Source organism: Microtus pennsylvanicus, chromosome 22 (assembly GCF_037038515.1).
Source record: "Microtus pennsylvanicus isolate mMicPen1 chromosome 22, mMicPen1.hap1, whole genome shotgun sequence".
Classification (NCBI taxonomy): domain Eukaryota; kingdom Metazoa; phylum Chordata; class Mammalia; order Rodentia; family Cricetidae; genus Microtus; species Microtus pennsylvanicus.
Window position 1 is genome coordinate 30,633,676 of NC_134600.1, and position 27,357 is coordinate 30,661,032.

The 27,357-nt window shown below is 38.0% G+C and overlaps 1 protein-coding gene across 6 annotated transcripts in view; it reads left to right on the forward strand.

Moving 5' to 3' along the window:
- Cacna2d1 (calcium voltage-gated channel auxiliary subunit alpha2delta 1) overlaps window positions 1-27,357 on the forward strand; it is a 403,873-nt gene that overhangs the window by 245,043 nt on the left and 131,473 nt on the right. For all 6 annotated transcript variants that reach the window (XM_075956382.1, XM_075956383.1, XM_075956384.1 and 3 more), the window contains exon 6: window positions 9,173-9,302. In XM_075956382.1, the coding sequence (XP_075812497.1) occupies window positions 9,173-9,302 (130 nt within the window). The remainder of the gene's footprint in view (window positions 1-9,172; window positions 9,303-27,357) is intronic.

Here is a 27,357-nt window from a genome sequence, read left to right on the forward strand (position 1 = left end):
TTATGAAGGAGCTCCTCCATGTCGGGGTTTTTACCGCCTGACTTTCTGCAGTGAAGCAAACTTTATTTCCTGAAATTTAACACCCATTTCAATGACAACATCTTGAAAGGAACTTTCCATTCTGTGAAACTGAGCTATAGAATTAAGACAATGTCTGCCACAGGTGATTTCTAACCTGATGTGAGAGTTACCGAGACCCAGGCAGGATCCCTGCCTATCAAGAAATAAAGATTTTGTTTCCTTTAGAAATTCTTGCTTAACTAACATAGAAAGCAATTAAATATACATACTGAATGGATACCGTCTACTGTTTCAATACCTGTGTATATTGTGTTCTATTTTAACAAGGGTGAAATGACCTCATTGAACTTTCTTTATCGTCAAGACCTTAAATATCTTTGTCCCACTACTTAACAACACACAGTCATTTATCATCAAGGGTGGCCTCCCTCTAGTGTAGGAGCACGCCAGAGCTAACTGTATGTTGGGTGCACACTAATCAGGCTCTACCAGAACCACCTACGTCTAAGTTCTGGGCAGCCGCCACCCGTTCTTGATGTCTTCAGAATCAGTTCTTTTAGGATCGAGGCACATAAGAATAAAATCATGTATTAGCCTGGTATACTTGCCTTATTTCACTTAATATTATGCTCTTCTGTTCTCCCCATGTTGTAAATAACAAGATTTTATTAAGTTAAAATTATGAAGACTATGCCCAGGAGATGGCTCACTGGGTAACATGCTATGTCAAACTTAACTGTGATTGAGTATCAGGTCCAACACTGTGAAAACAGGGAACCAATTCCTCTAAGTTGTTCTGACTTCCACAGATGCGTTGTTCCATAAATATCACACACACACACACACACACACAATATACACACATAACACACACACTAACACACATCACACATATTCACACCTATCCTCAACATAACACACACAAACAAGTACACATGCATACATACACACAAATACTCTGCGCATACATATGTACACACACACAAACATACACAGAGCACACATACACACACCATGCACATATATACACAATCACACATACATATTGAATAATAAATAAATAAATGTAATACAATTTTTGAAAGCTTTGAAGACATTTTGATTGCTGGGTGGGTTTGGGGAATACCTTTAATCCCAGCACTCAGAGGCAGAGGCAGAAGGATCTCTATGAACTCAAGGCCAGCCTGGTCTACAGAACAAGTTCGAGGACAGCCAGGACTACACATATCCTGTAAATCAGAATATTTGCACATATTTGAACCTTGCTTAATTCTTTAATTCTAAAATGTTTTATCAAGGTAATTTTACTGTTGACAATTTTTACATAATCTTTCAGTAAGCGAAACACTGACTAATTCAAAGCCCATTCCATTTTACATGTGTTCCTGCTGTCTGATCATTTTTACCCCCAGTGCGGCTTTGTCCATGGCTACTTCCTATTTAGGCATGTGAACTGTGTAAATTAGCCACTTGAGAATTTACTGGGGTAAAAGTAAGTCTAAGAACCTTTCCTTTCTTTCAGTTTCACAGTTTTTCCAGGAGCTACATATTATTATTTTAGAATCATTTACAAACACATTTTTGTTTTATTTTTAATGTATTTTATAAAAAAATATATTGATTTTTGGTTGACAGAAGGCCCTGCTGGGTTTGAGGCTGTAGCCTCCAACAGCCTTGCATAAGCTATGAACGCTCACCATGGCGGAGCTGCACACTTAGCCTATCAGAACGGTCATTGTTAGTTCTGTTTCTGAGAAGGAAAGTGTCCTCATTTGAATATACTTTCTTAATGTTTGCAGGTACTTAGCACTCCGCTCTCCCAGAGTGCTCTCTTGACCTCCAAGGGGCTCTGCAATCACAGGCTTCTTCCGCAGGATAAATGATACATTTAGGATCAACACGGAGAAGCTTGCACTTTAGTGAGGGCGCATCCCTGCCCCACGTTGGCCATTTCAGAATTGCTAACACGTGGAACTTAGATCGGCCCAGCCCTTCCTCTCCACCATCTTCACCTGTGTTAGGTCTCTTGAGCATCTGCTGACACCGTGCTATGTCATTGGCTTTCATCCTCCCTGCAAACAAAAAGGGCAGCGTTTTCACGTCAAGACTATTCTAGAATTCTGTTAGGATTATTATTTTTCATGTAGTGTCATTATACTTAGCATATTGGAACTATGCATTGTCCCTTAAAAATGTCAATTAATTCCAATATCACCAAAATATGATGCTGTTTCAATTAAACAATTTCCAGTCATCATATAAGTAAAATTGGAGTTTTGGTGTTATAAGGAACAATAATTTCAATATCTTAAATGTAATAAAATGAACACTCTTATCATATTGATGAAATTATTTTTTTATATGAGTGAAAAGAAGAACCATGGGAAGCAATGGTATTTTCTATTGCTGCACTTTTAGCACTTTTGCATTAACAAAGTTTGAAACATCCGTGCAGAAAATTATACTAATTTTTGTGTTTTTTTTAATTGTATAAAGTCATTTATTTTCTTTAATTTCAAGAAAAAAACATACAAAGCCTGCTTATGAGGTTCCTAGTATTGCCAAAAAGGTTTGGAATATACCTTTCATGGTAGTGAAAGACCTGCAAAACGATAAGGTTAAAGACAGTGAAGAAAGAACTTCCAGATGATGGGAGAGGATAGACAAGCTCCCCCCTGCTCATGATTGGCAGTTTGTCTTAACCTCCCTTTATAATGTCATTTAGAAGTACAAAAATCTATAAAATGCATTTAAATATACTAATTTTTAACTCCAGGAAATTAGCAGAAATTTATATCTCACAAAATAAGTATGTAATACTTCAACATTTTTTTGTTTTTGTTTTTTGATTTTCGAGACAGGGTTTCTCCGTAAGTTTTTTTTTTTTTTTTTTTGGTTCCTGTCCTGGAACTAGCTCTTCTAGACCAGGCTGGCCTCGAACTCACAGAGATCCACCAGCCTCTGCCTCCCGAGTGCTGGGATTAAAGGCGTGTGCCACCACTGCCCAGCCTTACTTCAATATTTTTATAGAAAACATTTTGATAACAAATATAACATGTCCTTGTGGATGGAACTTTCTGTCCTGCCTGTTACCACAGCAATTCAGTCCTAAATAAACACAAAGAGGCTTATTAAGTATAAGTTATATAATAATAAAACTGGCCTATTGCTTAGGCTTAAACATATAATTAGCTCTTTTTTAAACATTTTATTGATTTTACTGAGCTCTACATTTTTCTCTGCTCCCCTCTCTTCCTCTCCCATGGTTCAATGCTCCTAATTTACTCAGGAGATCTTGTCTTTTTTTTTTTCTACTTTCCATGTAGATTAGATCCATGTATGTCTCTCTTAGGGTCCTCATTGTTGTCTTTTTAAAGCCAACTGGGCTTGTCCATTAGCAGATGTTTCTGATTTTATTGTTTATCCTTTTTTTCCCCAAGACTGGGTTTCTCTGAAGCTTTGGATCCTTGTCCTAGAACTGACTCTTGTAGACCAGGCTGGCCTTGAACTCAAAGAGATCCACCTGCTTCTGCCTCCGAAGTGCTGGGATTAAAGGCATGCACCAGCACTGCTTAACTAGCTCTTACAAATTTGATTAACTCATATTTTTTTCCTATGTTTAGCCACATGACTTGGTACCTTTTCTCAGTAAGGCATTCTCATCTTGCTTCCTCTGTGTCTGTCTTGCAACCACGTCTCTGCCTTTCCTCTTCCCAGAATTCTCCTTGTCTGGTAGACCCACCTATACTTCCTGCCTACTGGCCAATCAGTGTTTCATTAAACCAATACAAGTGACCAATCTTTAGTGTGTGAGAGCATCATCCCACAGCAATGCTTATTGAATGTTGGAGAACGCTAGAGAACAAATAACTCCTCATGACAAACGCCACAGTGTTGCTGCCACTTGGCAAGAATATGCCCATTCGTTACTGCCTCTTATCTACTGCTTTCCTCCCCAAACAAATGGGATTTTTACACCCATTTTCTTTTTTTCTAATATAAGCATAAAGACTTAGTATCGTAAGACAAATTCAGAGGTCATGTACATTTCCCATAGGATTATTTTTATATTTGATCGCTTAATTATACCTTACATAATTACTGTGACCATTATATCATTTTTGAAAATTCAGTATTTTCCCATATAGATATTGAATGACATTTATATAGATAGTGATGTATCATGCTCATTTCAAGTCTCCAGTGTGTTTTCTCTGTGTGAATGAATGAATGAAATATTTGAGCTCATGTATCCAGTTGTCTGTCTGTTATCCAGTCCTCTACATTTTTTATATCTGAAATTTGCTGGGCATAAATGTGTATTTGATTTGGTAGAAAGACTGTTTTAAAGTGACCCTATAAAACTGTAAAGAAAGACTACATATTCTAGTTTTTATTTCAGCATTCAAATAACATGTGTCTTTTGTTTGGGGGGTTAATTTAGAGTGGAAGCCCATTTTAGAATGAGCTGGAAATGTTTTCACAACACTCCCTCCCCTTTGTGAGATGCCGCCTACTTTGAGGACAAGGCTTCTTGGCTGTCTGATACTCCCCACAGTAGAAAGATCATTACATAATAGTATCGTTTACCTCACAAATCAGTCACTGAAACCCAGACAACACTGGCTGGCCCAAGACGAGGCTGTTACTAATCCAGCAGAGTTGAGGGGATTTCCTCTTACCTGTCTTTCTCACTGCACCCTTTGCAGTGTGTCCTATGTATGCTCCTTTCATGGAATTATCTGGAGCAGAACAGCTCCAGGACTTTGTGGAGAAGACCAGATCTGTAAAGTGCTTCCATGCAAGCGTGAGGGCCTGAGTTTGATCCTCAAAACAGACAGAAAACCAGCCTTGGCGGTCATGTTGGGTCTATAATCTCAAAAAAAGCTGTTTTTTGTTTGTTTGTTTGTTTATAACCTAAATGGTAAAAGCTTGTTATCCTGGGCTAGGAAGGGAGATGCGTGGGGCTGGCTAGCCCGTGAACGTAGCTAGGTCCCAGTGAGAAACCATGAGGAATCAAACCTACGGTTCCCATTAGCATCCACACACACATATGTGCACTGACATCCACAGGAATGTGTGCGCATGCACACACACACACACACATACACACGCACAATTAACTAAAAATCTAAAATGTTTCTAATGTAGCCTAAACTGGGAAAATGGGGATTAATCATCTTAGTACACAATTTCCCAGAGCATTTTACTTAGTAATAGTAGTAGCCTTTCTTTTTTCCTTTTTTTATTGAAATAGATCTTTTTCTCACATGCTATAACCTGATTATAGTTTTTCTTTCCTCCATTTCTCCCTCCTCCCCTCCCAATTCACTCCCTTTCTGTTTCTTATTAAAAAATAAATTTCTTATTATCAAGGAGTAATAATATAATATATTATAGTAAGATAAAACAAAAGCTAGCTCATTGGAATTAGGCAAAACCAACCAAAGGACTGGAGCTTGAGAGAAGGCGTGTAAAACAAGCTCTCATTTGCACACTCAAGAATCCCACCAAAACACTCAACTGGAAGCCATTCCATGACATTCCATATGTGTAGGGGACCTGGTGCTGACCTGTGCAGGCCCTGTGCCTACTGTCTGTCTCTGAGTTCATGTGAGCTTTGCTCATGATGATTTAGAGGGCCTTCTTTTGTTTATGATGATTGAGAGCCTTCTAAATCAGCACGGGCAAGGTTGATACACCCTTAGATCTACAATGTTCTCCTGCCTTCAGGATATGATAGTGCGAAGTTGGTACAAAGCTTATGGGAGTAACCAACCAACCTGTTTTGACTTAAGGCCCATGCACCCCATGAGGCGGAACCCATGCCCAACCAAGAACCTGGACTACAAAACCAAGGACCTGTGGTAAAACCAAATATTAGTCTAAACAAAGCAAAACAACAAAAACAAAATCTGGTACTGAAAACTTCATTTGGTGACAAGACATAGATATTTGGGGTTCTGTTTCCCCATTTTTGGTGATTTCGTTTATCTTGCTTTCGTATATATGTATATTTTATGAAACGTCTACTGTATTAGCTTCCCATATTACTCCTTATATGACCCTTACTTTTAGCTGTCATTCCCGTTATCCCTTGCCTCATCTCCCCTCCCCACCTCCCCACTTGATCTTCCAGTTACATCCTCACCCCAACCCAGCATCATTCATCCAAAATTATCTGTTCTAGTTCACTTTTATTACTACATCTGTCCTTCTAGTCCCTCATTCTATACTAACAGACATTATAGCATATACTACCCTACAGTACAGAATATACCAATAGACAATATGAGCTATACTAACAGATAGTATAGTATATTAACATGTATATATACATATATATATATAGTACAGAGTGTATTAACAGATATATAAGTTATTCCCATTTTCTGCTTATTATGAATAAAGCAGCAAGAACATGCCTGAACAATGTCTCTCTGAGAGGATGAGGCATCATTTAGGTGTATGGCCAAGAGTGGTCTATGCCCAGTAGCTGGATCTTGAGGTAAACGGATTCCGATCCTCCTGAGGAGCAGCCACACTGATTTCCACGGTATCTGTACAAGTTTGCTTGGCCCCAGCAGTGGATGAGTGTTCCCCTTACCTTACAGGCTCACCATCACGAGCTGTCATTTGTTCGATTTAACTTAGCTGTTCTGGCGGCTATAAGATAAAATCTTAATTTTAGTTTGTTATTCTCAGGTGGCTAAGGATTTCGAACATTAAGTGTTTCTCAGCCGCTTGAGTTTCCTCTTTGGAGAATTCTCTGTTTACATCTGTATCACATTTTTATTGGGTTATTTGCTTTCTTGATATCTAGAATTTTATATATTTTTAATATTAGCTGTCTATCAGACGTATCGTTGGTATTCACCATTTTCCCAGCTCATTTCGGGGAGAGATAAACCCTGCACTAAGCTCCAAAGAATGCTGCCTTTTCAAACACATTTGACAAATGTTACCATTTTCAATCATCTGCTATTTAGAAAAATAAAATATATTATAAATGAACGCTAACAAAATTTGGGTATCTGTTATTATGTTTGTTGTGCTTATCCTAAGTTTTTATGAGTAGACCAGTAAACAGTCCCATATACTTAGTTTAATTGGTGGTAACTTACAGAAGTACATTTCAACTTATTTTTCCTCCTAGACTTGTTACCATCCTGGGCTACTCTTGTGTTCTCTATGGTGGCTAGGTCAGAGTTGGAACCTGAACGTCTGTGCTCTAAAACACTGAATGGTTCTTCTGGCGCTTTGCCACTGATGCCCTTACTACTTTAAAATAAGTATAGTGCTTCAAGGTGTTGGCACACTCATTGGTGAGACACCCTGTGATATCCTTCAGTGGTGCTACTAACACTGGCTTACTATTTTCTTAATATCCTTCTCTCATTCAACCTATAGTATCCAAGGATAGATCATGGAGAGTGATTTTTTAAATGTGATTAAGTTTCATATTATAAACTCAGAAAAAATCCTCCATTCATGGTTACATTTTTTCTTTCCCCAATCAAGGCAAATGCGTTACATTTCTTACTCAAAGCAGTACTTTGCTTTGTGGCTTCTTATTGGTCATCCCCGTTGCTATATTTGTCTCATCTTCTCTGTATGATCAGTAATTCTCCCATACAGAGAGTTTCAATTTGGGTATGACTCTTGTTAATACATAAATTCTTTTTGTTAATAAATGAAATCCACATGACCATAGCTTTTCCTGAATGGAAAAACAGTGTTCTGTTTACAAACAATTTTACCAAAGACCAGTTTTGCAGTTAGTACCCTAAATAGACCCATTTGTATGCAGTGTGGTGATACCGCTGTACAGAGTGATGGTTCATTGTGCACAGACAATGCGATCATGGCTTCCTCAGCTGACTTCACTACAGAGTGGAGGACTGTGCAGAAGTTCTCTTTTGCTGTGCAGATCTACACTGCTAATAGTTCTGTGTAAATGGTCTTTCTAGTCTTACAAATAGCAAGATATGTTTGTCTCAGTATTTGAAGATACTGCTTTGTTACTTGGTGGGTTACATCTATTAGAACAACAAAATAATAAATAATAAGACGATATAAGCACAACATAGCAAAACAATAAATAAACTATTTTCTCTTTGTAAACTTGTTGCGTTTTTGACCTGACAACATTCTACCAGTTGCTTTATGGCATTTTGTAGTTATTCATGATAATTTTTCTCTATTGTTCCATGAGCTGACAAATGCTAGGGCTTTTCTGTGCACTGTATTTAGATATGATTCTTATTCCTAGTTGTTAAGAGTTTAGAATATATAAAACATTTTTCACAATAAAGAAATTGAAAATATGTGTGAACTTAGTATTGAAATTAGCTAGGGAAAAACTTATAAGGCTATATTTCAATTGAAAAACATGTTTAATATGCAAGGCAAAAAAGTTACAGAAGCATTGTGGATAGGTTCCTGCCCAGGGGATAATAAGGTAACACAGTATGGCAGGCACAAGTAGAGAGGAAAAAAGAAAGACAAAATTACCTTTGACTTTAGCTTTTAGGTCATTGGTTTGCACCATTATTAATGGGATCTTGATGGCTATTTCACAAACCTCTGAACTTATGTTTGATTGTATTTAGAGTTGTAATGTTTCTGTTCTTCTTTCATACATTTTCTCTTTAAAACAAAAATGAAACCCTATAGAACAGTTGCAAAAGTCAAGACTATGGCATAAAATAATGATTTTTCATTTCCGTTTTATTTTCATGTGTGCTATTATGTATTACATTATTGTCTGTGTGCCAATGTAAACTTAATAACACAAATCCTGAAACTTATTTCAAGTTAGTAATCTCAATTGGATTATTCTGTGACATATATTCTGTGCTTTAAATCTACATCTTCATGTGTATCTTAAGACACAGTGCCAGATGTGTTTGGGATGCTTCCAACTTATAGAAATCGGGAAGCCAGTTAGTTTTAATTGGTTGATCGGAGCATCTGTGTGGCTGCTAACAACCTGTGTGGAAACTCGCATAAGCAGTGCCTTCTGGGCACTACATGTAAAATGTAGTCCCATCTTTTGAAGAACACATCCCGAGAAGACAAGAAAGCAAATGTGAAAATGACTGTTAGCAGATTTTATAAAGTTGTTTGTTTTCTTTCTCTTCTTACGTAGCCTGAAAGAAATGAGAGTGAGCCAGGCAGCCAACGAATTAAGCCTGTTTTTATTGAAGATGCGAATTTCGGACGCCAGATATCCTATCAGCATGCAGCGGTTCATATTCCCACGGACATCTATGAGGGCTGTAAGTAAAAAGAATATGAGGAACTATCAGGCAGGGGAGCGCATCTTCCGCGTCCTGTCTAGAGGACACAGTAGGAGCAAGTGGGAAACTGTCTCAGTCACAACTGACACCAGAGTCTGCGTGGGTTAGGATTACAGACCTGAAAAGCCATTTGATGGTAAAATAATGATATAATTTAAGTTCTCTAAACAATAGCAAACTCAAGGTAAGCTTAAGGCAGCATTTGCTAGCATTAACTTCATCCTAAATTTATTTAGATGAGGAATTATGTGAAGATCCTTGTAAAGTGTATTTTATGGGTAGATGTATTCTGAGGCCATTTTATTAAGGAAATACAGGTGCATGTATATGCCTTTGTATAATATAAATTTCATTTCTCATTAACTTAGATTTCAGACACACACACACACACACACACACACACACACAGAGAGAGAGAGAGAGAGAGAGAGAGAGAGAGAGAGAGAGAGAGAGAGAGAGAGAGAGATCCTTGGGAGTGGCTAGTACACGTCTGGTGAACTTCTTAATGGAGAAAGCTCGTTAAGAAAGGAATTAAATCATCAGGGAATTCTAGAGAAGAAGGTTAGTGTGCTGCACTGCATTTTTGGGTGGTAGATAAAAGAGCTAAAATGTTTATTTTCAGTATAATTATGAGTAGGGCATGGATTGTTTAAATCAGCCGCCACTTCTTTTTCTCCCAGTATGCATAGAGCATATCAGGTAACCAGGCAACCTACATAAACAGTCAGGGAGAAGCTAATGGCTCTTGATCAGATAGCACATACATCAGAAGCTGCAGTTTCTAGGGGCCTACGTCTGGAGTTTTGCTCTAGGTGGTAGAAACAAAGGAGGGACCCAGGCCTCGAAATTATCAGTTCTGGGCTCTACTGTTATCAACTGTTCTGATTGTGAATGTTGTGCGGTAAAACCAGAACAGCAGCTTGGGCAGGTAGCAATTCTATGTCCTTGGAGATCTGTGACTATCTTAAGTGGGATGCTCTATGCCTGGACCCTGAGCATTGACCAAATGCCTACTGATAAAGATAATTGCAGGACGGCAGATCTCTGTGCTTACCTAGGAGAGAAGAACAAGGCCTGGTAATGGGAAACAGTTCTGAACTAGGGAATGAATTCCCAAATACATAACAGAAAGGGAGTTGGCTATAGTGAAAATCTACAGCAGAGGAGAATCACTTTATTCACAAAGCAACAATGCTAAAAAGCCTTGCCTTTCGGTTTAGCCTTCACCAGATCCCTTGGTTCTGATAAGTCACTTGTGAAAAGATGGCTGAGCAATTACTGTATACTGTTGTGACTTGTCGCAAGTTCTTTCAGAATTTTAAGTATTTGATTGTCTTCACTCTTAGTGAGAAAAGAGTGAGCGTATCAAGCTTATTAAAACATGGCAATTAAAATAACATCTTCCTTACCGAATTCACAATGTTAGTTCCAAAGACTTTTACTTAGAACATTTTGTTATTTTTGAACCACAATATCAATTATTGGATTACTTTTACAAGATCCTTGGGCCCGAAAAGATGGCTCTGTAGTTAAGAGCTCCTGTTACCCTTTCAGAGGACCAAGGTTTGGTTCCCAGCACCCACTGATACTCTCTTTTTACCTCCATCAACAGCAGGCATGCACATGGTACACAGGTATACATGCAATCAAACACTTGTGCACATAAGGTAAAAATAACATGATTTAATGCTTCACAAAACTAGATTCAGTAAATGCTAATGGCTTAATTTTTAGAAACTCACTTTATATAGTTTCAATTTTCCTATCATTAGTTGACGTGTCAAATGTCAGCAAAGTAATGATTTTGTGTCTGTCTTTGCATTTACAATGAAGAAAATAATGGCCTGGCAGTATATAAAATTGTGAGTCCAACTGTTTTGTTCTGTGTCCCAGCATTATCTGTGAGTCTCATGACACTGTTCCAACTTGCATGACTGTTGGAAGAACTGGGTGCTACCTTGAGTATTTTCACCTTCCTGGAAACTTTATATGATTTTGTTTGCTGTATTGTCTGGCATTCGTAGATTTCCCCATTCCTCAGAATGGGAAATTTATAAATGCCAAGAAGTTACCCTTAGCCAGTGACTTTTTTCCCCCCACTAAACAGCTATGTTCTTTAGCATATGTTTTTTTTTTTTTTTTTTTTTTTGGTTTTTTTTGGTTTTTCAAAACAGGGTTTCTCTGTGGCTTTGGAGCCTGTCCTGGAACTAGCTCTGTAGAACAGGCTGGTCTCGAACTCACAGAGATCCATCTGCCTCTGCCTCCCGAGTGCTGGGATTAAAGGCGTGCGCCACCACCGCCCGGCTTAGCATATGTATTCTTGTGATGCCTTTTGTTGTGAAATAAAACAAAAATTGTAGGATACATGTCTGGCATTTGTTGTCAACAGAGTGATTATATAGGTTCGTAGATTAACACTTGATGATTTCAGAACCAAAATTGTCCACAAGAAATAAGACACTATACAGGAACATCCTCATTTTCCCTTTCTGTAGATTTGTTTTATTATCTGGAATTCTGTGTATTTGGATGCACACATGAGGTCTTAAGAGGACACCACATCCCCTAGACCTGGAGCAATAGGCTGTGCAGCTTGGGTGCTACAAACAAACAAGGGTTTTCAGAAAGACCTCTTTTCTTTCTCCTATCTTTACTCCTGCACGCATGCGAGTGTGCATGCGTGCATGACCCTGTTAAGGCCAGGGAACGTCTTGGGTATTCTTGGCTATTATCCACAGGAAGATTATCTAACTTCTCGGAGACACGTTCTTTTTATTGGCTGCCTGGTGCTCGCAGATTAGATTAGAACAGACCATGGGTGAGCACCAAGGATCCATCTGTATCCTCTGTCCCGGCACTGAAATTGAATTCACACAGCACTATACTCAATATTTTTATATGAGCTCTAGGAACAAACCCTACTCCTCAGTCTTTAAAGGCAAGCACTTTAATGATTGAGTCATTCTCCCAACCCCCCCCCCATCTTCTTACTCTTGTGTGGTGGCTCTGTGTGTCTCTCTGTGCACAGAGGCCAGAGGCTGAGGCTGGTTATCTCCCGCAGTCTTTCACTGTATGTTTTGAGACAGGGTCTCTCCCTGGTTTGGAGCTCATTAACTCAGCTAGGCGGATTATCCAGTGGGCTCCATCTGTACTATCCTCACACGCACCTCAGTCAGTGCAGACTTACTAGCTACCTACCTGTTCTTTTCATGTGTAATAAGACCCAAACTGCGGTTCCCTATGTGTGGACCTTACAGTTGAAGCCATCTTCCCATTCCTGTGTTTCTTTATTCTTATGTCCTATTTCCAAAATAGTATTCATATCTAAAATTGTAATATATTTTAATCCAGAACAGGTGTGAAAACTGATAGATAAAAGCATACATCTTAAAGACTATTACGTTTTTACATACCACACACTATATTTTAAAACTTACAAAATTTTGAAGGTATCGATGCTTTTTTTTCTAATTTAGAATAAATTATTTCAAGGTCATAAAGAATATTATTAGCTTGAAAATCAATAAGGTAAATGCTTATGTTTTTAAGCATTGCAGGGTATTATTTGGAGTAGGCCTTACTTTGAAAAAAGAAAAGTTCAGAATGTGTTTCGCCTCCTTTTTCCTCCACACTGCCTTCTCATTTGCCAGTATCGCATCAGCGCGGCGCTAACCTCCTGTGGCCTGTCCGCCTTTAACATTCGCGTCTAGCGTTCGCGCTGTGTGAACAAATGACAGGAGTCAAATCAGAAATGCCAACAAGATCTGGAAAATTCCATAATCCCCAGTAGCGGGCCGGCAGTCGGGTCCTCAGAACGAGCCGCTTTGGAGGACTGCTCTCAATTCCTGAGTTTAACGGCTACGGGGGCGCTTTAATTGAAGGCTTAATGCGAGGCACACCCTCTCCTTTCGCTCGAAGTCATTTGTGGAGCTGCACCTCAGAAAGCAATCTCCCGTTCAAATTTCCCCAAGGAAATTACTGTTGAAAGTCCTCTGGATTGAAATGTTATTATTTTCAGTCAATTATATATTTAAATCTTCAGAACTGTAGCTTTAATTAGAGCACCATCTAAAGTTTTCGTGCTTGGGAATTTCATTGCTTGCCACATTTCGGTTTGCACCCAAACCACTTAACGTTCAGATCTCATTTCGAATGTAAACAACAACCAGCTCTGAATGTTGCGAGCTAATTAGTTTCCCCTTCTATTGTTCGTTTGTTTCTTCATGTGTTCACTGACAGGGGTCAAGCTCACGCCAGGCAGGTGCTCGACCCCTGAGCTGCATCCCAGTGTCCCACATCGTACAGAACTTTTCAGACTCAAGTTTAGGGACTACCTTAGGCTATTCTACAGGTGCCTGTTCATTTTAATAAAATATATGACTTTTGTTTATAGAAACATAGCTCGTAAAAGTAGATGGTGTTTTTCCTGTAAGCATGTGTGTTCACTGTGTACCCGCCCAGTGCCTTTTGAGACCAGAAGATGTCACAGATCCTTTGAAACAGGACTCACACAAATGGTTGTGAGCCATCACTTGGGTCAGGGGAAACTGTTCCATGGTCCCCTGTTGGAGGTGTAAATGCTAGAAACAACTGTGCCATCTCTCCAGCCCCATACAACTTTCTTCAATAAGAACAACAAAAAAGTTAGGTATTTTAGAGTCAGGCAGGTGGGTACCAGTGAGTTAGTGGTCTATATAGTGAGCTCCACATCAACAGTTAAACAAACGAGAAGAAAATATTTCCCTTGTCTCGGGTCCAAGAACAAAGTAAGGGGTGGAGATTGGATTGTGAACAGGACAGAGAAATGGCTGCTGTGCCCCAGGCCAGGACCTGAAAGACCTTGTGCTAAGACTGTGCTTCAGTATCCAGCCCACCCGGCTTTCTTCCTTCAGAAGGCAGAGCGCTGAAACTTCATATCAGGAGTTAGAGACTGTGGTGAATGGTTTTAGGAAATACTGTTCTCTGATAAGACTTTAATCCCAGAAATGTTTTAACTTACATTTTATAGAAAATGAAATGAAGAATATATTTTTCCCTTGAAAAATTAAATTTTTCGTTTACAAATAGTTTCTGGGAAAGTATTTTGTCATTTTTTTTTCTTATTCTGGATGAATCCATTGCTTGTTGAGATGAATTTCACAAGTGAAAAGATGACAAGCTGTCTAGTTACGGACAATAAAGAATGAACTTCAGGTTGTATAATGCATTTAAGAATCACGGAATTTGTCCTACATGTGCCCAAGAATTTATGTAAGGCAATCATTTTTAATTTTAGTAATGGGAAAAAATTGAATATAATTTTATTACAAAGATGTTAGTTTTGATAAAATTTTCAGAAATCGTATTGACTTTTGAAGTTTTAAATTACTAGTAATTACTGACACTTTCAAAATAATCCATATTATCAAAATAAATCCATATTTATTATGAGTTAGAGGTTAAAGCTACTTATTTGGAGCTGCCGTGTACTGATTACACAGCATAAAAAATGAATGCTTTCCTGTCTTCCACACAAAATGCACCTGCTCTCTAGCAATTGCTTTGCCCCAAAAGTATGGACATCGTTGAGTAGGAGCTGAGACACTGGTGTGTGCATGTGCTTCCAGCCACCAGGGAATCTCAGGTAGGAAACCCACTTGAGATTTTTCACTCCAAGACCAGCCTGGAATATCCAGTAAATTCCTATTTCAGAATACATACTAGATCGATCTCTCTCTCTCTCTCTCTTTCTCTCTCTCTCTCTCTCTCTCTCTCTCTCTCTTTCTCTCTCTCTCTCTTTCTCTCCTCTCTCTCTCTCTCTCTTTCTTTCACACACACACACACACACACACACGTATGGTTAGACAGGTAACTTTACTAACTGCTAATTTATATTTACTTGTCATGAGCAACTTGTTGGTTATCTCAACAAGTAAACTCTATAATACATTTTATAAGATTAAAATATCAACATTCAAATTCATTGAAAACTTCAGATAAACAGGTTGTAAGGGTCTCTGGAATATAAATGTAGAGGAAAATAAGAAATTTGATGTTCCTGGGAACATTGTAATGTTCTAAATAACAAAATGAATTACAGCATACGTTAGCATTAAATTTACAAATCCTTAAAACACAGGAGCATTTATAAGATTATCAGAGGAGAATTATGTTACTAGGAAAACACAGAAGTCTAAATATTTTAGAGAGTAAAATGACCAAATAATATCTGCAAGTTTACAGAGTATTATAAATACAAAAATAGAAAGTTTAATATAAAACTCATGAATGTTGGTGCAATGGGAGGTCTAAAATCATAATATACTTCAGAAAATTTTTATTTGGCTGAAAATGCTTCACATTGATTAATTTCTAGAAAGCTTTCTGAGAACCACAAACTTACAGTTTCAAAAAATTCTATCATAATGCAGATAAAAGATGAAAACAATTCAGTTTATATCAGTTTCAAGAAAATGAAATTCAGCTCTGAATTACATGAAAGGAAAAAATAATGGCAGGTAAAATTCACTTAAAAGACTAAGGCAAGGTCGTCCGTTGGTCTGGCTAGAATACAGGTCAGTGTGAAGATGATACACGATCGAGAAGAGTTGCCATGTAGCTAGGTTTCTAAGACTGGAACATGAGTCAAACTGTGTCTGAAAGTTCAAGTAGTTCTGGTGGTTAGTAAGGGTATTGTGTGTAAGTCTGATATCCATATATTTGTCTATTTTGTATGTATTAGAAATAATTAATTATAAAATATAAAGTAGAGAAAAACTTGGTGCACAGTACAGACTTTATTTAATGTTAGATTATTTCTGGAATCTGAGCAAAGCACAGATTTATTTATGAGGGATTTCTATTTTTTTAATTAATTTATTTTTTATTGAAAATTTCCACCACCTTCCCTCCTCCCACTTCCATCCCCTGCCCTCTCACCCCCTCGCCTTCCCTCTCCAGTCCAAGGAGCAGTCAGGGTTCCCTACCCTATAGGAAGTCCAAGGTCCTCCCTGTTTCCCCCAGGTCCAGGAAGGTGAGCATCCAAACAGACTAGGCTCCCACAAAGCCCATCCTTGCAGTATAATCAAAACCCAGCGCCATTGTCCTTGGCTTCTCTGTCAGCCTCCACCGTCAGCCACATTCAGAGAGTCTGATTTGATCACATGCTCCATCAGTTCCAGTCCAACTGGCCTTGGTGATCTCCCATTGGTTCAGTTCCACCGTCTCAGTGCGTGAATGCACCCCTCATAGTTCTGACTTCTTTGCTCATGTTCTCCCTCCATCTGCTCCTCATTTGGACCTTGGGAGCTCAGTCCGGTGCTCCAATGTGGGTCTCTGTCTCTATCTCCATCCATCGCCAGATGAAGGTGATATGCAAGATATTCATCAGTGTGGTTATAGAATAAGGCCAGTTCAGGCACCCTTTCCTCTGCTGCCCAAGGAACAAGCTGGGAACATCTCCATGGACACCTGGGAACCCCTCCAGAGTCAAGTCTCTTGCCAACATTAAAATGGCTCCCTTAATAAGATATCTACTTCCTATGAGGGATTTCTAAAGCAGTGCGTATTTCTGTTAATTTTCCAAGATTTATCTGTTCTAAGTTCACTGTTTCTCCAATAGTTTATATAGGAAATTGGACCTTAAAACTGACTTACCATTTGCAGAATATTTATTCTAATTTAAAATCCAAGTATACAGAAAAACAGTTCAAACCCACAAAGTGCTGGCATTCTCTGTGTCATGTAAAATTCTGTAATAGGATTAAATAAGCCTTTACTATATCAATTTTAAATTATGCATGGCCAAAACCAAAGTTTGGAAGAATCAGATACAAATTGTTGTTCAGTTTCTCCATTGCAGAGGAAGCAATGTGCTCTCTGGGTTGTGGCAGAGTTTCCGGTGGTAACAGAAGAAGGGATCTGTGAGACAGGAGCTCGTTTCTGTCCTCTACCTGGGACATTTCCAAATACAAAAAAAAAAAAAAGATGCACAAAAGACTATTTTTTCAGTAATTCAAAATGCTAGCATGTTACTCCAAACTATACCAAATTTGTTTTCTGATAAATAATTCTAAGAAAATATGGTTAGCTATTGACCATATGAGAAATCAAATCAATTTTCAAAGATTTGGTATAGGTTTTGCTATATGACACCTTTCTCTCGCTTAAATTTCTTATAAGTGTAATCACCTGACTTACAATAGCTGCTTTCGGAGCACCCCAGAGAAATGTCCCACAAAGATCAGATTTCCTACTGCATTCAGCACCCCGATGGAAAAATCCACACCACCTCCATTCTGCTGCATTTTTCAAAGCATTAATTTTCTAAGCTATTGTTTATCATAAACATGAATTTGAATAATAATAGTGGTTTCATTAATAGGTCATCTTGACTGATTTTGGCAGAGGGCTCGCCTGTCAGTTAGTGTCAGCGATAAATGGCGGATCATGCTCTGATATAGTTCCATGCCCGGTGACTAGAAGATGTCTGTTGTTTGAGAACTGTCAGCGAGATGTTTCCACGGCTCTAATATTAGCACGGGGGCTTCGCTTTCATCTTTTCAAAATGCAATTTAAATTAGAAAGGCTTGATTCGGAATCGTACAACCAGGAATCTGATTAAGTGCTACGAAAGGGCACTCTTGAAAGAACAATTCATCCTGTGGCAAAGTGATCATCTATTGTGATAAAGGGATTAGCCAAATAATTAGTATTGCTCCTCATTAGCGGCAGAACAGTGCGATTGTAGGGACATCATAAAAAGACATGGAGGACAAGCCTGAGGTTCAAACATACATTTTAGGCTGTGATAATTTGACCATATTTCATAACTGACACAAAGAGAAGCAATTCTACTTCTGAGATAAAGCTGGTACTTGCTTTTATTATCTTTCCGTATTGATGTTTTTGTAATGCATGCGAGCTCATAGATAACACCATCGTGTTCATTTTCTGATAGGCAAATCCCAATCACAATGAGTCCAGCCTCGTCATTTATTTTGGGTTACCCAATAATAGGCCAGTTCATATTAACAGTTTTATTATAGATTTTGCAAATCATGCTAGGTTAAACTTTGTCTCCACCAAACTCTAGGTGCTTTAGCGGTAACCCTGTGTGTGAGGGAAGAGTTTACAAGGCCATTTGGGGAAAAGATGTCATAAGGATTTACCCCCCACAAAGGTTTGGTACCTTTTTAAGAAGGGGTGAGAGTCAGTACCTGTCCATTTCTCTGTTTTTCTTCTCTTCCTACCTCCTTCCTTCTTTTCTTCCCTTGCCCCTCCTTAACTCTACATACACCAACAGATCTGTGCACTATCTTGGGAAGGTGCCCATCACTAAATTAAGAAGGTTACCCCCCCCACACACACACTCACCTGAAATGCTATAGGAAATCATTGCAAGCTTGCACTCGATAATCCTCTGAACTGTGCGAAAACACATCTGCGTGCGTAATCCGTCAAGTTATGATATTCGGTATGGCATCCCAAGCAGAATAAAGTCAATTTTCTTTAACAAAACAGTTGCTAGAGCCTGAAAATATTACAACTCAAAGAAGAAAAGGTCATTTTGGTAGTTCTGTTCAATCCCTGCAGGTTGTGCTTAGACCTGTTTTTATACCATTCTTAGGGTATGTGGTTAGAGCTGTCTGTCCACCATCCCTGTGCCATATGGTTAGAACTATCTGTACGCCTTTCCTCTAGTATGTGTTCAGAGCTGTTTTTCTTCAATCTTTATGGTATATGATTTAAAATATATAAATTTTCTTCACTCTTCCTGTCTTATATGTTTTGGAATTGTATGTACACCACCCCTGTGCATATGTTTTTAAATATCTGCTCTCCGTTTTGTGGAATTTGAGTTAGAACTACTTGGCTGCTCAGTAGAGACGTGCTACATCCTCTTTCGCCTTTAATTCAGGATTCATTTTTATATTACTTGTTGACTGAGGTTTCTGTCCTGCCAGGTTGCCGCAGTAATTAAGTCCCAGAGAAATCACACAGAGGTCTACATTAATTATAAACTGATAGGCCTAGTATCTCAGGCTTCTTATTAACTCTTATAACTTACATTCATTGTACATTAACCCATTATTCTTGTCTGTGTTAGCCACGTGGCTTGGTACTTTTTTAGGCGAGGCAGTCACATCTTGCTTGCTCTGTGTCTGGCTTCCTCTATGTCTGGGTGACGACTCCAGACAAAAACGTCACTCTTCCCAGAATTCTCGCTGCCCTGCCTCTTCTTCCTGCCTAGCTACTGGCCAATCAGTATTTATTTAAAATACAAGTGACGCGGTACAGACCCTTGTCCCACAGCAATTGTTGTTGTTGCTTTTGTTTGAGATAAAAATCTGGCATTGTTGTCTAGTCTGGCATGAAACTTCTGGATTCAGGTGACCCTTTGTGCCAGCTACCCATGTGGCTGAGAGTAGCATGGACGACTTCACTGAACTTAATTCAGAATCTCAGTCTCAAAATTTCACCTTGAAGTGATGGAATTCATGAATTGTATTTATGATCACAAACAATAAACAGAAACCCCTCATATTTCTAATAGGAAAGGCAACTTTAAATGGGAACATACACGTTATTAATAAGTTGATGTATTTTATAGGGGAATCTACATTACTTAATGGGTACATACACAAGATCAATTTTTTTCAGTTACCATTTTTTTTTAAAGAAAAGAGAAAATAATATGGACTGTCCTTCTCTTCTGAGCACAGCAGTTTTTGTTCCGGAGTCAGTCTGATATAGTGCTCTTTCAAGTAGTCTGTACAGAAAATACTATCCTGTCCATGTTCAACAGACTGTGCTTTAGAATAACCTTGGATGTTTGGATTTGTAAAGCAAGCAAACCACTTAGCTGAAACATGAGAAGCATTTTAAAGGTCTTTGTTTGTTCTTTAGAGTTGTGTTGTTTATTTTATGTTAATTTTCGAGTGCTTTGCTTGAATGCATGTATGTTCAGCACATGTGTGTAGATGCCTTTGTAGCCTGGAAAATGTTCTTAGTTCCCCAGAAACCAGAGTTACATGGAGTTGTGAGCCACTGTGCGGATGCTAAAAATGGAACCCTTTAGTTCTCTCTCTGGATCAGTAGATATTATTTCGAGGAATTCATTTCATTTTCTGTTGTTATCCTCTTTGCGGGGGGGTTCAAGATAGGGTTTCTCTGTGTCTGTATGGCTGTCCTGGAACTCACTCTGTAGACTAGGCTGGCCTCAAACTCAAGATCTACCTGCTTCTGCCTCCATGAGTGCTGGAAGGGCATGGACCACAACCACCCAGCGATTGTTATCTTTTTATACAAAAGCTAAAGGTGTCTCATTATGAAAGTCTACCTTAATTGGTTAACTTCCTAAAGGGTTTTTAGTGTCTATCCCTGGATAAAGAGGGGTGTGTGTGTGTGATTTTGAAATAATAAAATGTGTAAATACAATCATTTAATCAACATCAAAAACTACTTGGAACTCAGAATCCTATCATGCAATATTCCCGTATTTGCATAAGCATTGCTTTGCTTCCCTTTGCTAGATAAGAGTTGCCAGAAGGCTGCAATGCTGCCACAAGGCTGCAGTGGCGAAGGGGCCAGGGGTGGGAGCGTAAAGGAATGGAAGTAGCAGAAGGATGAAGTTCCATACCTGGGTCTTACGTGACCGTGTGGTGTTGCATCCCGTAGTTACGTAAGCCGATTATCCCTCATGGAGAGAGATCTTAAGGTTATTCACTGAGCGGCAGGGTCTCGTTTTCTGAGCTTTCATTGCATAAAAAAAGCCCCAACTTCTCTGCTCTACGTATGAACTTAAGACAGGTGCTTCCAATCACTCTGACAGTGTTCAGATCTGACCCTCAGAATTACCTTGGGAACTTCATGAAAACAGGGTAGTTCTTTGTTCTCCTCGCCAACCTTCACAGACACATCCACAGCAGACCAAATTGGAACATGACTGGGTTGGTGTTTCATTATGTCCCTTTGGTATTCCATTCTGAGCTTATGGGCCAATAGAAGACTCTTTCAGTGGGAGTCCTTCTTAAGGGAGTGCACTTGGTATTCAGCATATCAAGCTGAGGCCTAGCCCGGCGACTTGTGATTGTCACTTCTGCCCAGGTCCTGCGCTTAATAATCAACACTGGAATGAACAATGGAAGAAGGAATACTTAGGAGAACTCAGGAGTCTGGGTCAGGACATGTAACTCTTTGGGGTATTAAACCACTTTCCCATTTGAGGTTAGCAACACCTGTGCATACCGCCCAGGGGCCAGCACTTTCTACCTTCACACACATCACAGAAGAGGACTCCAGCTGGCCTTTCAAAAGCACCTCTCAGAACCAATGCGTCCAGTAGCCCTGTATGCTGGAACTTCAACATTGCACAATCTGTATTTTCTCCATTTGTATTGTTTTCAGTTTATAAAGCTTGGTGTTATAGAAAAGTGATTTATAAAATTTTAAATTAATATTCAAGGACTTGTAAGATAACTGGTTATCGTTGTAATTTTCTTACTGTCTGGCAGAGAATCCAAATGAAAATTTTTTGTTTCTTTGTTTCTAAAAAGAGACCAGAGAGGGAGGAAAGGAAAAGTATATTGTGCAATTCAAATGTCTCAATAAATTGAAGGCTGGAATCAGATGTATCATCGACTAGCTTTGACGTTGGGTCTAACAAGTGACAGGCCATTCAAAGGTCGGAGAAGAGAGATAATGAAATCTTAAATTAAAATAGCTCCCACAACAGATTGACAGTACCGTTCACAGCAAATTAAAAAAGGATTGACAATTGGAGAGAAAATAGCGGCTGGAACCTGAGATGGGGACTTTTTAATCATCTGGCATTTTGCTCCATGGATAAAAATCTTACCGAATTCTCACCAGAGATAAAAACACGTTTAAAATATTCCTAAAATTCTACTAAAAAGAAAACGATGTGTAAGTGGGATATAACGCTGAGGATTGCTTTGTCTTAAGATAAAACGACCACATTTCAACAGCTTGGAAGTCGAAGCTTTGCAAAGGGCCAGAGTGGGTTTCAGCAGCGTCGTCCTTAACTCAATACCAGTCATCAGCAACTGCCCCCTTACTGAATCTTAGTCCGTGATTCCTGTAGCATCCTTCTGAAGTTACGGACTAGTTAAGCTGATGCCAGACTGCTTTCTAATTTTGTTTAAATTTTATTTAAAATGCACAAAACAATTCTTTTGACGAGTATCTGGAATGTTCCCTGATATGTGAGTATCACTTGTTTTTTTCCATTTTTTTTTTGTCATTAATAACATGAATTCACAACCAGACATGGTAGCGCACACCTTTAATCCCAGCACTCTGGAGGCAGAGCCAGGTGGATCTCTGAGTTTGAAGGCAGCCTGATCTACACAGTGAGTTCCAGGACAGACAAACCCTGTGTCCGAAGGGGGGTGGTATCACGAAAATCTACTGGTGATGGCTAGGCCAGAAGTGCCCAACAGTGTTGATGGGAGGCTCTGGGTTTTAAAGGGTTGGCTCCTTCACGAAGACGCTGTGCCTGCTATGTAGAACCGACTCACCATTAATCTCCACCGTTTATAAGTCACCCGTCCTTATTGCACTGCAGGAGAATATTTTCACCCCGTAATAATTAAGTTTTTCATCCCCGTATCATTAGCTCCTTGTAAAGCTGAAAACCAAATGAAAGAAAGCAGCCCACAAGAGGACATAAATGATCAGAAAACTGGTTTCAGGGTAAATGCTCAATATTCTTTTTAATAAATAAATAAAATGGATAATTTCACAGTTTACTGTTATTCAGTATTTAATATTTAATTAAATATAGAAATATTTAATATTTTATCGCCTAATTAAGTTTTTATATGAATCGTTTTCTTCCGGGTTCTATGTTCATTTACCCAATAATTTTTGCCTCTGTTCCATTTTCTAGTCTTTTAAAATCTTACAATTTCTTAATGCACTTGGGATACACACACACACATACACACAAACATACATACACACATACACACACAAACACACATACACACACATACACACACACATACACACACATACATACACACATACACACACAAACACACATACACACACACATACGCACACATACACACACATGCATATAACAGCAATATATGAAAACAGAGCATGGGATTATATAAAAGGGCTTTAAGAGAGGGAAGAGGAGTGATACAATTTTAATCTCATGTAATAAAAGATATAATTTAATAAAACAGAATTACTTCTAATACCCAAAATCTTTTCTCAGAAAAAGGGCATATCATATAAACTATTATCATAGCATTCACTTATTTGTGACTGAAACAAAGTTATTTGAAAAATTAATTCTTGAAAAGGTTGAATTCTTTATTAAAATTTGAAACACAATTCCACATAAAGTTTTCTGAAAATTTTTTTGAGAAATCTAAGCATCTTTTAAGTATCCGTATGACAAAACTGGATCCTAAACTTTAAAGCTTTGAAACAGTGTTATGTAATAATTTAAATAGGATGCCGTTTATATAATTTAATCTTGTGTCTGTTTGATATTTATTGATGTATACACTTCTACAACTTTTGTAAGTTCACATTCATATATTCTAAGAAAGACTATGGAGATATAATACGACAGATGATAAATAAATAGATGCTAGATAAAATACTAATTGGTATAGCTGTAAATATCTGTTAAGCTTTCGCAAGAATGGGAAAATCAATATAAAGGTAAACTCTGTTGACAGTACAAAAGATGAGCTGACTTTAGGGATTTTATATATTTAAAACATATATGTAAATATATCAACACTCAAAATAAAATATATTCTGCTGTATCTGTCTTGAAGCATCACCATTAATCCACTCATCTTTATTATCTTGCATCCTACTGTTCATAAAATTTATAAGTAGTTATTTTAACCTGAATTTCTTTGCTTTCCAGGATTTCCCCATAAATATTTAAAGTGAAAAGTTCCAGAAGCAGACAGGGTGGCTCATATCTGTTCTGCCTGCATTTGGAAGATGAGAGCAGGGATTAAGAACAGTTCAAGGCCAAGCCTTTCAATTGTGTAGGAAGTCCAAGAGCAGCTGTGGCTACATGAAACCATGCCCAAAATAAAATGTAACAGAAAGAAACAAAAGGAAATAGAAATTCAGAATTGTATTGCAGATGCATTGTTTCCAAAGTAAATTTTAAGGCAAACTTTCCAAATCTTAAAGTCATTGTGAAGATTTCCTGAGAGCTACAAAATAAATATGACTCCTTCCCTTACTTTCAATATTCTTTCTTTCTCTTTAATCTGGACTTTCAGAAGGTGGCAGTTTAGGAAAAACAAGCCCTGAGGTTATTTCAGGGGAGGTTAAATTGTCGCTAATTAAATTTAGACACCAACCGTTTTAAGTTTATGCTTTTCCTCATTTCTAAGTCTACAGTCAGATGAAAATATTATATAATTATATAAATCTTACATGTTTAAGTAATATATCTAGTTTATTAGCTCATTTGCTAAAACTCTAAATAATTTACGACCCCCAAGTCTGCCGTGTTAATGGCTCGTCCTGCTGACTAAATTACAGGGCTGTTAATTTATGGCCAGATTTAATGGGACTAACATGTGCTCGGAAAACACTAGGGCAGAGGCCAAATCCAAATGAAGACATTTGAATTCAGCTTGCATTAGTAGGCTGGAGAAAAAGAAATCTACTCAACTCTCCATACACATAGACATTGCTATAGTGGGAGAACTATGCATCATGTTATATTCTCTCTATGTTAATCTTTGCATTGCCATACTTACCTTAAGCATTTCTCATTGTTCTAGTAATAAAGAATGAGTGCTTAATGGAAATTTTTAAAATACGGGTTATTTCAGCAACAAATCGAACTATTCTATGAGTCCCTGATTTTCAACTTAGCGATACAATGTATGTTTTTAATTGGTTGGAAGTTTTATAAAGTGGGCACTTTTATTTCTGCATTTAGCGTTTGAACATCGTCTGCTAAATTCATTTTCTTGGTGATGGTTTGCTAATTTCTGGGAGAATCTTGGAGAAGATTCATGCCACTCCGTCCCCTGTGTCCTTCCCTAACACCTGTCCCTGACATTTTGGAGGTCTTCTTCTAGCACTGGTTCTCATGGTTTTGATGTAGAGAAGGCAAGAAATCTGTTCTAAGTCATGCTTGGGAAAGACTTTGACTTCTGCTAGTAACATAGTTGACATTTGTACAAATTTTCTCTTTTCCACCAGTCTTTTGTATATAAGAACTCCCCAGAGAAAGAATTTTGACAGAAATGTTATATTGACACTATTCACATGTTTGTACACCACTTCATATTTGGTATAAATAACGAACTCAGAATAAGATATTTTATAAGATATTCAGCATAAGATATATAGAATTCAGCATGAGGTAGTATCAAATAGTTTTGCTTCTTATAAAACTGTTTGGACACAAACCATGATTTCACCATCATTTATGAATTTCAAAACTTATAGTCTCTGCTTAGAAAATCACATTAAAAGAGTTATCAGAAGAAACCCATAAGATGAAAGAAATCAATTGATGAAAAATTATCAGAGGGCTGAAAATATGCTTTCATAGAAGGGTTCGCTGGATCTTCTCTGTAACTTCCATCAAGGCACATTATAGGTATGGGTTTTTATGTAAAACTCATTCCAGGTTAAATAAAACAATTCACTCAAATGTATTCAAAATTCATCTAGACCAAAATTACACTATAGTCATTTTTATGCTTTTTTATTTAATTTCCAAATTTTCCTTGAGTGCGTCATACATAAATGTGGCTTTTACATCATTTGCGTCCCTCTCTCTAATGGTTTTTCTTGTGTTAGCAATATTTTAACTTATTCTGAACTATGGGAAATACAGAAATTCTTCAGAAGCATGTAGGAAACTATGTCTATTGTTTTTAAGCAGTATTCACGTTAAGGACTTTATCAAAATGCTCCAAAAGTCCTGATAGTACAAAGAGAAGGTTTATCACTTCTGATAAGAGATCAATTCTAATCAGAAATTTTTGATTGGAGGTTTGGTTTAATTGTAGAACTTCTTATTAAGTGGCTCACAAGATGAGATTCCATTGTAAGATGGTGCTGCCCTTGCTCTGGAGACTGAGAAACTCAGGGGAATCTTTGTTCCCAGCATTGCAAAAACAGTGTCCTTACCTTCTTTTGAATGTTTTGAAAGAATAAAGCAGTCTGTGTTTCTGTCCACATACAGGACACAAGTGTACAGGTGGCCAACATAACCATGTGCTCTGTGTTAAACACACTAGTGATTCTGAACATAATAGGGACATATACATTTCAACAGCAACCAAACAAAATGGTGTCTGCTTCCCTTTTTAAAAGCACATAGTTTTAAAAATAAAAAAAAACAGTATATTAAACTATGAGAAAATTACTCAGGCTTTTGATTTTACCAAAGATGTCGTTACAGGTCTTACATTTGGAAATGGCAAATAGAGCAGGCAGGAGAAGTGCAAGGTCTTTAAGTAAGTGGGTGACTGTAAAGAATTCCAGCTGACCGAGACAAAGATATGCAAAAGATTTACTTTTGTTTACTTGGAAAAGCCAAAGAAACCTATACACAGTAGGAAAGACTCAGGCTTCCATTGCTTTAAGACCGAACCCAAACTGACAAGGACATAAGGTTCCTATTAAAAACATGAATCAGATTAATATGAAGGCATATGTATATTTGGCAGGCAGAGTAAAATTAATTTCAATATGTCATCAAGGTTTATATCAAAGGATGACTATTTGCTTAAAATTAAATTGGTTTTTTTTTTAAACATGAGCTTAGATTTCTATTTTATGAAATATACTCTCAGGTATTAAATTTTAAAGTCATGTGTAGTTTCCTTGCTTGGAATGAAAATCAGATATATTTCTAATTAATTCCCATCTCCCCTGTCATCTCAGGGATGACAGTGAGTGGCATCTGTGCAGGCAGAGCTCCAGGTAGAGATTCTAGCTGTTTCTGAGAGTCAAATGCCAAGGGATTTCAGAAGACAACCACACAGTGGTGTAGCAGGAGGGAGTATATAGGGGG